The sequence below is a fragment of the Perognathus longimembris genome, chromosome 17 (genome assembly GCF_023159225.1).
Source record: "Perognathus longimembris pacificus isolate PPM17 chromosome 17, ASM2315922v1, whole genome shotgun sequence".
Lineage (NCBI taxonomy): Eukaryota > Metazoa > Chordata > Mammalia > Rodentia > Heteromyidae > Perognathus > Perognathus longimembris.
Window position 1 is genome coordinate 14,933,712 of NC_063177.1, and position 13,881 is coordinate 14,947,592.

Consider the following 13,881-nt stretch of genomic DNA (forward strand, 5'->3'; position numbering starts at 1 on the left):
CTATCCAGGCTGGCTTTGAACCACAATCCTCAGATTTCAGTCTCCTAAGCAGCTAGGATTACAGGTATGAATCATGGCTGTAATTTTTATATGAACTATAATGAGGAATGTTCACCATCATTGTGCCCTTTTGACTTAGGTTTACAGTTATCCAAAATGTATTTTCCATTAAAAAAAAGCAAGAATGAAGCCTAATAACCCACATTGCTTTTCAAAATCATTCTAAAATGCACTCTATTTTTTTAGGCAATTCAGTGAACATCTTTATTTATCTCTCTAAAGATCAACCTGGTCAGAATATGCTTGCATCCTTTCCATGTGCCCACAGGGAGTGACTGTCTCTGCCACTGTCTTCTGTGTCTGCAGAAAGCAGGTACTCAAGACCTGAATGCCAATAGTAAGCAAATCCATGAAGGACAAACAGGGAAGAGGAGTTTCAAATAGAATCACATAATGTTATAAAACCTACAGATTTACGTTTATCTGACACCTGGCCAGAAATGAAAAACAATCATACTTAATGCACTATCCTCCACCCACCTATGGTGCAGTTGGAGGTTATCTTCCTCCTCTTGGGGTTGTGCTTCAGCAGTTCCAGCTCCCGTTTGGTTGGTTCCCAAGTTGAAAACTTCTCTCCAGCGCCTAATGCAGATAAAGGACAGTTCCAGGTGCTGTTTGTTAGCTAAATCTTATGGTGTGCATTTATAAATAAGAACTGCAGTGATGTGCTATTTATCAGTTATTTCATAACTCATAACCCATGATTTAGGACTTTCTAACACCCTCCTATAGACAGGAGACAGATTACTAAAAGGAGTTTCTCTCAGCAAATGTCCAGGAACAAGATATACTTCCTGAAACAAGGAAAGCAACACCACACATCAATGCCCTCTCAACACAATGCAAGATGGTTGTCTCTTCACATGCCTATAATCCCTGGGTACAAAGATTGGAGCTTCAGTTCCAATGGAAACTACTTGGCAACTGAGGTGAGGATTTTCTGAGCAATAGAGACTGACAGAGAAAATGCACTTTTCAGGCATAGCTCAGTAGGAAAGCACTTACCTACCCTAGGTTTTGTCCCCAGCAATCTACCTGCTAAAGAGCCTTTACACCCACAAGAAACTAAAACCCAACACAATGCTGGTGCAAATGCTAATAAGCATAATCCTTCATCCTAATACATATCTTCTTGGCTTAGAGGTACTTGCTTCACATTGTCTAAGATTTGTGCATAAGTCAGTAAACTTTAAGGAGCAAGCATCAATCAGATGAGAATGCAGAATGACTTTGGAAGAATTCTATTTTAATATGGAATGTGCATTTCTCAGTTCTATGGTTTAAGTGTTCTGCACAAAAAAATAATATCCCCACATGTAGTAGTGACAGTATTAAGTTTTGAGGGAGATGAGAATAAAAAATGTAAGTCGAAGAGATTATTTTCCAGAAATGACCTATTAATCACAAAAATAATTCTGATCACCAAATAATTCTGCTCTCAAAAAAATTATCAAGGGGGTCTGGGGATATGGCCTAGTGGCAAGAGTGCCTGCCTCATATACATGAGGCCCTGGGTTCGATTCCCCAGCACCACATATACAGAAAATGGCCAGAAGTGGCGCTGTGGCTCAAGTGGCAGAGTGCTAGCCTTGAGCAAAAAGAAGCCAGGGACAGTGCTCAGGCCCTGAGTCCAAGCCCCAGGACTGGCCAAAAAAAAAAAAAAAATTATCAAGGGCTGGGAATATGGCTTAGCAATAGAATGCTTGGCTTGCATACATGAAGCCCTGGGTTTGATTCCTCAGCACCACATAAACAGAAAAAGCTGGAAGTGATGCTGTGGCTCAAGTGGCAGTGCTAGCCCTGAGCAAAAGGAAGCCAGGGACAGGACTCAAGCCCCAGGACTGCCCAAAAAATAAAAAAATAAAATAAAAGGAAGAATGCCAATGCTGGCATGCAAAGCCCCTCACAGAAGCCATAGCTTCTAGAGGACCTGGACAAGAGGAAGGCCCTAGAAAGCAATGCTGTGGGTACCTGTGTGGCTTTCACCCTACCTGCCTCCCCGTTCAGTGCCTCAGGGAAGGAGTATGCCCCTGGAAGATCTCTATCATCAAACTGACTCTACCCCCACCCCCAGAACAGACAAATAGATACTACTTCTGACTCCCATTGAAGTCCTGGTATTTCTCTGTCTCTTGCTGAGTTCTGCTCTCAACAGACCTGAAGGAACCTCAAGGTTAAGAAACAAAGCAGATAGGTAAGTTTAGGCAGAATCCAACCTTGCATCTTCCAAGCTTTCCGCTGTTCCTCTTTGGCAATTATTTCCATGTCTTTGTCATAGATGTAGTCCTGACACAAGAAGCAGTATATACCTCCATATGTCAGATCAATGGCTGTGGGGAGGAAACACACAACTTAGCACAGAAAGTCAATAGTTGATCATGAAGTTGAGTGTTCTGCACACATCATAGCATCTCCCTTCTCTCTAGTAACAACACTTGAATCTCCCAGATATTCTGATTCAGGCGGGATGAGGTCATGTGAGCTCTGGAGGCTTCTACAACTGAAGAAAATGAATGAGGAAGCAAGGTGTCCATGCTTCACAAAGGACCCAACTCAAATGTCAGGAATCTGCTTCTGTCAAACTGGGACATCTAAAAGAAGAATGAGCCAACCAGGAGCAGGTGGCTCAAGCCACCAGCTACTCAGGAGGCTGAGATCTGAGGATTGCAGTTCAAAACCAGCCAGGGCAAAAAAATCCATGAGACTCTTCTCTCTAATTAACCACCAGAAAACCAGAAGTGGCACTGTGGCTCAAGTGGCACAGCACAAGCCTTGAGCTAAAGAGCTCAGGGGCAGTACCCAGGCCCAGAGTTCAAGCCTCACAACTGAGCGGGTGATCTATGTATATTTGAGAACAAAACACCCTTGTACAACTAAATTGATGCTAATGAAAATGAGAGGGGCTGGGAATGTGGCTTAATGGTAGAGTGCTTTCCTAGCATTCATGAAGACCTGGATTTGATTTCTCAGTACCTCATAAATAGAAATAGAAAAGGCTGCAAATGGTGCTGTGGCTCAAGTAATAGAGTGCTAGCCTTGAGCAAAAGCAGCTCAGGGACAGTGCCCAAGCCCTGAGTTCAAGCCTCAGGACTGGCAAAAGAACGAAAGAAAAGAAGAAAAATGAGGAGGAAAAAGTTTTGACTCTGACCCTAACTATGTGGCCCAGGGCAAAAAAAAAAAAAAAAAAAAAAAAAAGCTGGAAGCAAAGCTGTGGTTTAAGTGACTGACTGCCAGCCTGAAGCTAAAAAAAATAGCTAAGAGGCAGTGCAGGGCCCTGAGTTCAAACCCCAGTACTACCTTGTGTGCAGGCATGCGCACATGCACACGCACACACACACACACAAATACATCCCAAAGACCTCATAAGTATTTAACCTAAAGCAATATTTTACAAGACAAAAAAAAATCTAATGGCAACTGTTAATAAATAAAATGAGGGGGGCTGGGAATATGGCCTAGTGGTAGAGAGCTTGTCTTGTATACATGAAGCCCTGGGTTTGATTCCTCAGAATCACATATACAGAAGAAGCCAGAAGTGGTGCTGTGGCTCAAGTGGTAGAGTGCTGGCCTTGAGCAAAAAGAAGCCAGAGACAGTACTCAGACCCTGAGTCCAAGCCCCAGAACTGGCTAATAATAATAATAATAATAAAATAAAATATGAGGCCGGACACCAGTGGCTCAGGCCTGTAATCCTAGCTACTCATGAGGCTGAGATCTAAGGATCAATGCCAGCCTGGCATGGCCGGAAAGTCCATGAGACTCTTATCTCAAATTAACCACCAGAAAACTAGAAGTGGCACTGTGGCTCAAGGGGTAGAGTGTTAGTCTTGAGCTGAAGAGCTCAGGGAAAACACCCTGCCCAGAGTTCAAGCCCCATGACCAACAAAAATAGACAGATAAATAAATAAAATAAGATGGGTAAAATTGTGTTTTATGTGATTTCCAGAATGAAAGATGAATTTGAATTTAAGTATATAAAAGGCAAATTTATCTTGACGGCATACAATGCTGAGTTACCTTCTATGAACCTGTGTTACCAGAAATAATGACAATTGCTGAAAACAATAGAAGGTCATTATATATGACCAATCCCATACTGGTGTCAAAACCCAATATGGTCATCCCTCATTATTGGATCTAAGATATCCATATACCCCATACCAATATCTGCAGAGCTTAAGCTCCTTACATAGAACATCATGGTATTTGCAAATAACCAGCACACTTCTTCCTGTATTTCCTAGATTACTTATAAAACCTAATGTGAATGCTATGTAATTAGATGTTATATGCTTAGAGAATGACCAAATCAAGTTTGTACATGTTCAGTACAGAACCAAGTTTTTTACTAAACATTTTCTGAGTCTGGATGAACTTACAGGTAGGAAAGGCCAAATGCATTACATTTAATATTTTTTTTGTAAAATCTTGCCTAGTTAAGTTCCTAACTGTATTTCAAAAAGGGAAGATGATGGGGGCTGGGAATATAGCCTAGTGGCAAAAGTGCTTGCCTCCTACACATGAAGCTCTCGGTTCGATTCCCCAGCACCACATATATGGAAAACGGCCAGAAGGGGCGCTGTGGCTCAGGTGGCAGAGTGCAGGCCTTGAGTGGGAAGAGGCCAGGGACAGTGCTCAGGCCCTGAGTCCAAGGCCCAGGACTGGCCAAAAAAAAAAAAAAAGGGAAGATAAGGGAGCTGAGAATATGGCCTAGTGGTAGAGTGCTGGCCTCCTATACATGAAGCCCTGAGTTCGATTCCTCAGTACCACAGCCAAAAGTAGTGCTGTGGCTCAAGTGGCAGAGTGCTAGCCTTGAGAAAAAATAAGCCAGGGACAGTGCTCAGGCCCTGAGTTCAAGCCCCAGGACTGGCAAAAAAACAAGGGGTGGGGGGGAGATGAGGATCTGACATTCATTACCAAAGGAAGCAGGAAAGAGTTCAGATCAACACTTCAAAGCATGTTAATGGAGCACTAATTAAAGATTATGTAAAATGTTACCACCAATATTTAAAAAAAAAAAAAAAACTTAAGGAAGACCCACTTGAGTTCATTTTCTCTCTTTCATTTTCCCATAAAGCTTCAGAAGAACGGCATGAGCCATTTCAGAAAAACAAGTCAATTTTCAAGTGAAAATAAAGCTGTTCCTGCCTCAGGGTGAATCTTTCTTACCCAGGTTGTGCCGCTTGGATTTCGCATGTTCATGCATGTGTTTCTTTGTGAAACAGCCAAAGAAAACGCAGTACAGGCAGGAGTGAAGCCTACTCAGGTGGACACCACACACATGGCAGACGCAGGACTTTGCCTGAAATTAGAGAGAATAAGCAGAACGTATTGCAACAGTTCTCAAAGAGAAAAGGGCAGCAATAGCAGAAAGCACAAGAAATTTCTCTCCAAGACTTACTGCTCTAAAACATCATCTATTGATTACTTAATTCTTCCAAAAGTAATTTACTTCATTTAACCCAAACTAGCTGGCTCGAACCATATACCTTATACCTACCCTATATGCTCAAGTAAAAGCCATTAAGCTACTGAACATATGCTGACTTCTCCTTCCTGGTCCTGACAGGTGCCCCAGACTAGTAACTCACATCTTGCCGCAATTCCTTTGATAATACAGGGTCCAAAAGCACAGCAAGTTTAGTAGCTTAGAAGCAAAACAAAAACAGGAGAGACATGAAATAGAGCAATACAGATAGGAACGTGACAAAGGAACAGTTTATTAACAAAGAGACACTGGAAAACTAGTAACTAAACCACAGCAAATAGGAGTGTAGTGGTAAATAATTCTATACACTTACATCATGTGGACTGACAGCACAAAAGGGGATCTGTGGAAAGGGGCCAGCAATAAGATCCTCCACTGGGCATTTCTGGCATGGTTTGAGTACAAACATGAAAAATAATAAGGTATAGCGGCAGGGTGGGGGGTGTCTGGGAATGTGGCTTAGTGGTAGAGTGCTTGCAATTCCTCAGTACCACATAAACAGAAAAGGCCAGAAGTAGTGCTGTAAATCAAGTGGTAGAGCATTATAGCCTTGAGCAAAGAAAGGCTCAGGGACAGAGCCCAGGCCCTGAGTGCAAGCCCCACCAGGACTGGCCAAAAAAATAAAAAGAAAGAAAAAGAAGTTACAGCAGGGCGCAGGTGGCTCACACCCGTAATCCTAGCTACTTAGGAGGCTGAGATCTGAGGATCGTAACTCAAAGCTTGCCTGGGCAGAAAACTCTCCATGGGACTCAGAAACCAGACAGAAGTGGCCTTGTGGCTCAAAGTGGTAGAGCACTAACCTTGAGCAAAAGAGCTCAGGGAGAGCACCTAGGCCTTGAGTTCAAGCCACACAACCAACAACAACAAAAGAGAATCACAGTAGATGTGTGCGTATGCATACTTGTAATTCCAGCATTTGGGAGGGTGAGGTAGGAGGACTGAGATCAAGGCAAGCCTGGGATACATAGTAAGTTCCAAGCCAGCAGGACTACAGAGTAAAAACCCTGTTCAAGAAACCCGCTGGGGGCTGGGGATATGGCCTAGTGGCAAGAGTGCTTGCCTCGTATACATTTGGCCCTGGGTTCAATTCCCCAGCACCATATATACAGAAAATGGCCAGAAGTGGCGCTGTGGCTCAAGTGGCAGAGTGCTAGCCTTGAGCAAAAAGAAGCCAGGGACAGTGCTCAGGCCCTGAGTCCAAGCCCCAGGACTGGCAAAAAAAAAAAAACCTGCTGGATGCTGGTGGCTCACACCTGTAATCTTAGCTACTCAGGAGGCTGATATGTGAGGATTGAGGTCGAAGTCAGCCCAGGCAGAAAAGTTGAGACTCTCCAATTAACCAGCAAACAGCCAGATGTACAGGTCTGGCTCAAGTGGTAAGCATGAGCCTTTGTTGGGAAAGGCAAGCAGGAGCTCAAGATCCTGAATTCAAGCTCCAGTACCAGCACAAAACCAAAGCCCAAAATAAAGCAATCCCAAATCCATACTGAAACTAACCTGGGCCTTCTCTTAAAAGTCTTCATAGATAGTTGCACTGTAGCTCAAAGTGGCAGAGCGCTAGCTTTGAGCTGAAGAGCTCAAAGTTTAAGCCCCATGACCAGAAAAAGAGTCTTCATAGAATTCCATATATTAACAGTAGGAAAGACAAAAATACAAAACACTTCATTTTACACTCAGAGGAGCTGGGAATATGACCTAGTGGCAAGAGTGCTTGTCGCATCTACATGAAGCCCTGGGTTCGATTCCTCAGCACCACATATATAGAAAATGGCCAGAAGTGGTGCTTTGGCTCAAGTGGCAGAATGCTAGCCTTGAGCAAAAAGAAGCCAGGGACAGTGCTCAGGCCCTGAGTCCAAGGCCCAGGACTGGCAGGAAAAAAAAAAAAATACAATCATAGAATAACTGATTCCAGAAAATATACACTAAAACCACTGGGTAAAAAAAAAAATATGTTGGTAATCCAAAGTAGCTAGAATTGGACAGAGACCAAATTCCATCAACTGATGAACAGTACAAACTGTGTAATAGACATGTTATTCCCCCTGAAAAGGAAAGAAAATAACAACACAATCACAGGAAAAAGAAGTCCAACACAAAAGGTCATATATTATACGTTTCCATTTATGTGAAATAGTCAGAATGAATAAATCCTATAGTCAGGGAGGACAGGGTACAGGTGAGGGTGTGCTGAAACTTGACAGAGGTGCATGGTGGCCACACAGCACTGTGAACTCACTAATACTGCTTGGGTTAAATATGTTTTGTGATTTCACCTCACTAAAAAATACTGCTGTGGTATGGATATTCATGGCCTCCCAAAGATGCATGTGTTGGAGGCTTGGCCTCTAATAGTGCTGGTACAGGGTGGTGGGAGTTTTAGGGGGTGAGGCCTATTGGGAAGAAGTTAGGTAATGGGGGGGGTATGTTCTTGAAGAGGATACTGGTACCCTGGCCGCTTCCTCTTGCTTTGCTTCCTGGTCACCCTGATATGAGCAGTTTCCTCTGCTATGCACCCCTCACAATGACAGACTGTCTCACCACAGGGCCAAGTAACCAACCACCAACTTCACCAACCCCATTACTGAAGCCCCTGAAACCAGAAGCCAAAGTAACATTTCTTCTTTTTGTTTGCCTCTGCTTATTTTGTCACAGTATCAGAAATCTGACTAACAAGAGACACATTAAACTATACATTGTATATTTGTATGTAGGTTTGTTTTTGTTTTTTGGCAGTCCTTGGGCTTGAACTCAAGGCCTGGGCACTATCCCTGAGCTTCTTTTGCTCAAGGCTAGCACTTACCATTTGAACCACAGCTCCACTTCTGGCTTTTCTGTTTATGTGGTACTGAGGAATTGAACCCAGAACTTCATGCATGCGAGGCAAGCACTCTACCACTAAGCCACACTCCCAGCCCTGTATGTAGGTTTATTAGGGGACTGGATATAGTTGTACATAGACTCAAACTTTTCCCTTGGTAAAAATTTTCCTTTTAGGACAGAGAACTCTCTGGCCAACACCACATTAAATAATCTTACTGGGGCAAAAAATAAAAATATTTTGTAAATAGAAAAAAAATTGGGGGCTGGGAATATTGCCTAGTGGCAAGTGCTCTCCTCCTACACATGAAGCTCTCGGTTCGATTCCCCAGCACCACATATATGGAAAACGGCCAGAAGGGGCGCTGTGGCTCAGGTGGCAGAGTGCTAGCCTTGAGCGGGAAGAAGCCAGGGACAGTGCTCAGGCCCTGAGTCCAAGGCCCAGGACTGGCCAAAAAAAAGAAAAAAAATTGGTGTGATTTAACCCAGGATCATGCATTACATTTTCTCATGTCCCTAGAGTCTGTTCATTTAAAATTGCTCAGGCTATTTTTGTCTTTATTACACTGGCATTTTTTGAAGAGCACAGGACAATTACTTTGTGGAAAATTCTTTGCTTTGGACTTGTCTGTTTTCGTCAAGGGCCAGAGTTAAGGTGAGCCATGATGGGGGAGTACTGTGTGGTGAAATGGGTTGTTCCATTGGAGTGGTAAGAGTATTACTTTTTTTTTTTTTTTTTTTTTTTGCCAGTCCTGGGGCTTGAACTCAGGGTCTGAGCACTGTCTAAACTAATTTGTTTTGGTTTTTTGCCAGTCCTGGGGCTTGAACGCAGGGCCTGAGCACTGTCCCTGGCTTCTTTTTGCTCAAGGCTAGCACTCTACCTCTTGAGCCACAGCACCACTTCGGGCTTTTTCTATATATGTGGTGCTGAAGAATTGAACCCCAGGGCTTCATGTATACAAGGCAAGCACTCTACCACTAGGCCATATTCCCAGCCCCCAAAATAAAAATATTTTTAAAAAGTATCTTTGCTTGTTTACAAAGGCTACATCTTAGGCTAAGGGTGTAGCATAGTAGTAGAGGGCTTGCCTAGCATGAGAGACCCTAGAGTTTCAATTCCAAACTCACACACCACAGAACAATTTAAACTGAAGTATTGCCAAATATGTCTTAAATCTACATTATCTGCTGAGAATCCCATGCAACATAGCAAATGTATATTATATCATCCACCAAAGCTAAACTATTTCTCCAACTAACTTTTAATTTTAATTGAGCCACCAAAGAGTCCTAAAAATGCAGTTACACAGGACTTGAAGGGACAAGATAAACCAACCCCTTCCTCCCAAATCAGATTTTTTTTTTTAGGCGGGGGGGCCAGTCCTGGAGCTTGGACTCAGGGCCTGAACACTGCCCCTGACTGCTTTTTGCTCAGGGCTAGCACTCTGCCACTTGAGCCACATTGCCACTTCTGGCCATTTTCTGTATATGTGGTGCTGGGGAATGGAACCCAGGGCTTCATCTATACAAGGCGAGCACTCTTGCCACTAGGCCATATCCCCAGCCCTTCCTCCAAATCAGAAAAGAAAAAAAGCTTCAGTGTTCATCACTGGTAGATTTCCAAAAGGGTAGTATAGTAATTGACAGCACTAAATTTTGAGAAATATTTGTCACTGTTTACTCTAGGAGCTCTTGCTAGAGATACCAAAGATGTGGTTCAACAGCTTTTAAAATACTGTAAAGTTGGGGCTGGAGATATGGCTGAGTCCAAGGCCCAGGACTGGCCAAAAAAAAAAAAAAAAATACTGTAAAGTTACCAGGAAGGAAACCGGCCACATGGTTCAGGCAGAAAGGAGTTTACTGGGGTGGGCGGGAGGGGAGGGGGAAGCAAACTGCCAGCCCACACAAGATGGAGGTGTGGGGAAACAGAGGGGAAGGAAGAAGGGAAAAAGACAAAAGAAAAGAGGGGGAACCTTGTTGAGTCCGATTATATAGGAAAAGGTGGGAGATATGGCCAGGTGGATTGGATGTGACCTCAGAGAAGGAGGTTACTGCCTCCAGGTGTGTCAATTACCTAGGTAACTCAGGTACTGGGTGCAGACTTAAACAGGTGGGGGGCATCTGTATGCAGCCCTTCTGGGGGGGGGGGAAACCTTACATTCCAGTCTTTTAATAGTTATGAAAAAGGGTGATGGGTGCCGACTCTCTCTGGTTACTTCCTGCTAGCAAGGGGCTTTGACATTAGGGGTAAAAGGTGGAAATGTGGCTCCCCTGGGAGAAGGCGAGCAGCAGCTGTCCCTCGGTATTAGATGCCAGTCCTTGAATCAAACTTGGGAGAAGTCTCATGAGGCAGGGGCTGTAGCTTATTAGGAATTGACCACAAATACTTGTCAGAGTTATTTCTCTAAAACCACCCGCTTTTTTCCTTTGGCTTGTGGAGTAGATCAAACCCAAAATGGGTAGTCTTTGAGAGGGAACCTGGAGGGGGGGTCCCTGGAACCCAGCCCACATCATACTCTCGAGGGCACAAGTAAAAAGGTTGGGGCCATTGAGACCGATTTTCTAGCCTATGAGGTATTCTGACTTTATGGAGTCATCTGGTGAGGACACAGGAATCCATAAGGATGTATATGGGGTCCACAAGGACACAGTCAAATTCTCAATTCAGGCATCCCTGAAATGAGAACAGACTGGCCAAAAAGGCATAAGGGGTCCCTCTGGCATGGTCAGACAAACAGAGGACCTGTAAATGGGAGTCACTCACCAAATATAGAGAGGAGATGGTGTGGTGGCTGCATAGCCAGCAATGGTAAAGGCGAGAAGTCCGAAGTGAGTTTCCTCCAGGTTTTGGCAGTTTGATCCCAGGGGCTGTCAAGGAGGCGGATTAACCCTCAAAAGAGCAGAGGGAGGAGGGGATCCAACGACTCCTGACTCTGTCCCCTCCTGAGTCAAGGCACCAGATGCCAGGAAGGAAACCCACCACATGGCTCAGGCAGAAAGGAATTTACTGGGGGGGGGGGGGGGGGGAGAGCAAACTGCCAGCCCACACAAGATGGAGACATGGGGAAACAGAGGGGAAGGAAGAAGGGAAAAAGAGAGTGGGGACTGTGTTGAGCTGGATTATATAGGCAAAGATGGGAGATATGGCCAGGTGGATTGGATGTGACCTCAGATAAGGAGGAGGTAACTGCTTCCAGGTATGCCAGTTACCTAGGTAACTCAGGTACTGGATGCAGACTTAAATAGGTGGGGGGCATCTGCATGGAGTCCTCTGGGGGTGGACCTTACAAATACCTTAAATTAAGAATTAAGATTTAGGGGCTGGGGATATGGCCTAGGGGCAAGAGTGCTTCCCTCGTATACATGAAGCCTTGTGTTCAATTTCCCAGCACCACATACACAGAAAACAGCCAGAAGTAGTGCTGTGGCTCAAGTGGCAGAGTGCTAGCCTTGAGCAAAAAAGAAGCCAGGGACAGTGCTCAGGCCCTGAGTTCAAAAAAAAAAAAAAAGAAATTAAGATTAATCTGAGTCACAGGAAAAAAAGTGTGTTGTAGGAACCCCTTTTAAATGATTAGGCAAGTTAATGTTCAAGACCCAGGACTCCACCCTCCCCAAATAAATAATCATCAGGGGAGGAGGAAAAGTTGGAAAGAGGAAGAGCAAAGTAGAAGTGAATCTCATACACATGAGAGGTTTCCTTCCAGTACCAAACAGTACAGAGCCACGTGGAGACCACCACCTGTAGAACACCGTTTCCAATCTGGCATTTTCAAAGATTACACAGTTTCACCACCAAGAACCTCACTCTGATCACAACTGTGTTTGTTCCAAGTAATAAAGTCAACAATGATGGGGAGAGGAGGGAATGAGAGAGGAGGTAACAAACAGTACAAGAAATGTATCCAATGCCTAACGTATGAAACTGTAATCTCTCTGTACATCAGTTTGACAATAAAATTTTTTTTAAATGACCAGCATCTCAGTTGTTAAAAAGGAACACGACGTGTGTACATGAAAACACTCGAGTGTTTAGCTTTCCCACAAAGAAACATTACTCAAAAAACACCTCCCAGTTTCGAATTTCAAAGGTAAAAAATCGCGTGAAAAGGTAAGACAGTACATAAAGATACAGGGAAAGAAGGACTTCAAAATCATGAATAAACCTAATTGCTGGGCAGTAAGGCCCCACCTAACTCTTAACTAGCTCCCAAAGCCTCGCAAGCCCGTGGCAGGAGCCCCGCCTCCTTAAAGGCCTAATCGTTTCCGTCAGCCCACCCCCAGAGCAACTACCATTCCGCAGCAGGGGCGGCGACGCGTCCGGCCTCGCCGACCGGACAAGGGCCAACTCCAACCCGGCTCTCCGCCCCGGCAGCAACCAGGCCCAGGGGGGCCCCCAACAGCCCCAGTCCTGGGCCACAGCCCCGCCTCTCCGACCTTCACGGATCGACACCCCAAGTGTATAAAGGGACCTCGGGATGGTGACAGAGAGGTTCAACCTGTCAAGGTGCTGGATTACTTTCAGGGCACCGCAAATCCCTCCCTTAGCCCCTGGCAGGAGCCTCAGGCTAGAACGCCGGAGACGCCCATCACCTCGAGTCCCAGGCTCCCACCGCCCCTTGGAGTGGCCCCCACCACACCCCGTTTGCACTCGCCTCCCAAGCCCCGCCCACACGCCGTCCCCACCCCCCACAGCCGGGGGGAGGGGAGGAGGAGGGAGGGTGGTCAGAGAGCCCCCTCGCCTCCTCCCTTCACCGGTCCCCGCCCCCACCCCCACCGGAGCCCGCAGCCCCACCGGCGGCCGCCCCGGGGCAGCCAGGCCGCCAAGCAGGCGGGCCGCACCTTGCGCTTGCGGGCCTCAGCCGTGCCGCTCCACACGAAGCACTGGTAGATGGCCCGCAGGTTCTGCTTCCAGTTGTCCACCTTGAAGCTGCCCAGGTGCGAACAGCCCGACGGTGCCACCGCCAGCTCGGCGTCCATGGCCTCGCCCTCCGGTTCAGGCCGGGAGACCATGGGGGGCAAGGCCCGGCCGCGCGCAGAGGCCGGCGGCGAGGGGGGCGACGACGACGCCAGATCGGCGGCAGCTACTCTGCGGCGCGCCCGGCCGACCCAGACACGGGCACCGGGAACAAAGCGCAGCGGTTGCGACGCGGGTGGACAAAGACAGCACAGCGAATGCTGAGAGAGACGGCGGCGAACTAGGCGCCGCCCCCGGGCTGCGGCCGCCACCGGCCGTTCGCGCTGCACTCTCCCGGTTCGCGGAGGGCGGCGAGGGGCGGGGCGCCGCGGCCTCAAGCGGAGATTACGTCACCCCCGAACGGGCAGCTAGCGCCACAGTGCTCACTCGGACGGTGCCGGGTCCCGCCCTCGCCGTCCCTCCTCCTCTGGTGTCAATGAGAGCCCGCCCCTGCACCTACGCTATTGGTTGCTTGCCAACCCAAGGACCCGCCGGCCGCTGCCATAGGCTGAGAGCTCACTCCGTCTGGTTTCCAGTCTCCCCCTGAAACGTTAGCAATTTG

The 13,881-nt window shown here is 46.4% G+C and overlaps 1 protein-coding gene across 1 annotated transcript in view; it reads right to left on the bottom strand.

The window, feature by feature from the left end:
* Usp22 (ubiquitin specific peptidase 22) overlaps positions 1 to 13,583 on the bottom strand; it is a 28,346-nt gene extending 14,763 nt beyond the window's left edge. The window contains exons 1-4 of the mRNA XM_048365257.1: positions 13,205 to 13,583; positions 5,230 to 5,362; positions 2,277 to 2,390; positions 541 to 642 (exon numbers count right to left, since the gene is read on the bottom strand). Of these exons, the coding sequence (XP_048221214.1) occupies positions 541 to 642; positions 2,277 to 2,390; positions 5,230 to 5,362; positions 13,205 to 13,375 (520 nt within the window). The 5' untranslated portion in view covers positions 13,376 to 13,583. The remainder of the gene's footprint in view (positions 1 to 540; positions 643 to 2,276; positions 2,391 to 5,229; positions 5,363 to 13,204) is intronic.
* Positions 13,584 to 13,881: the final 298 nt, after the last annotated feature.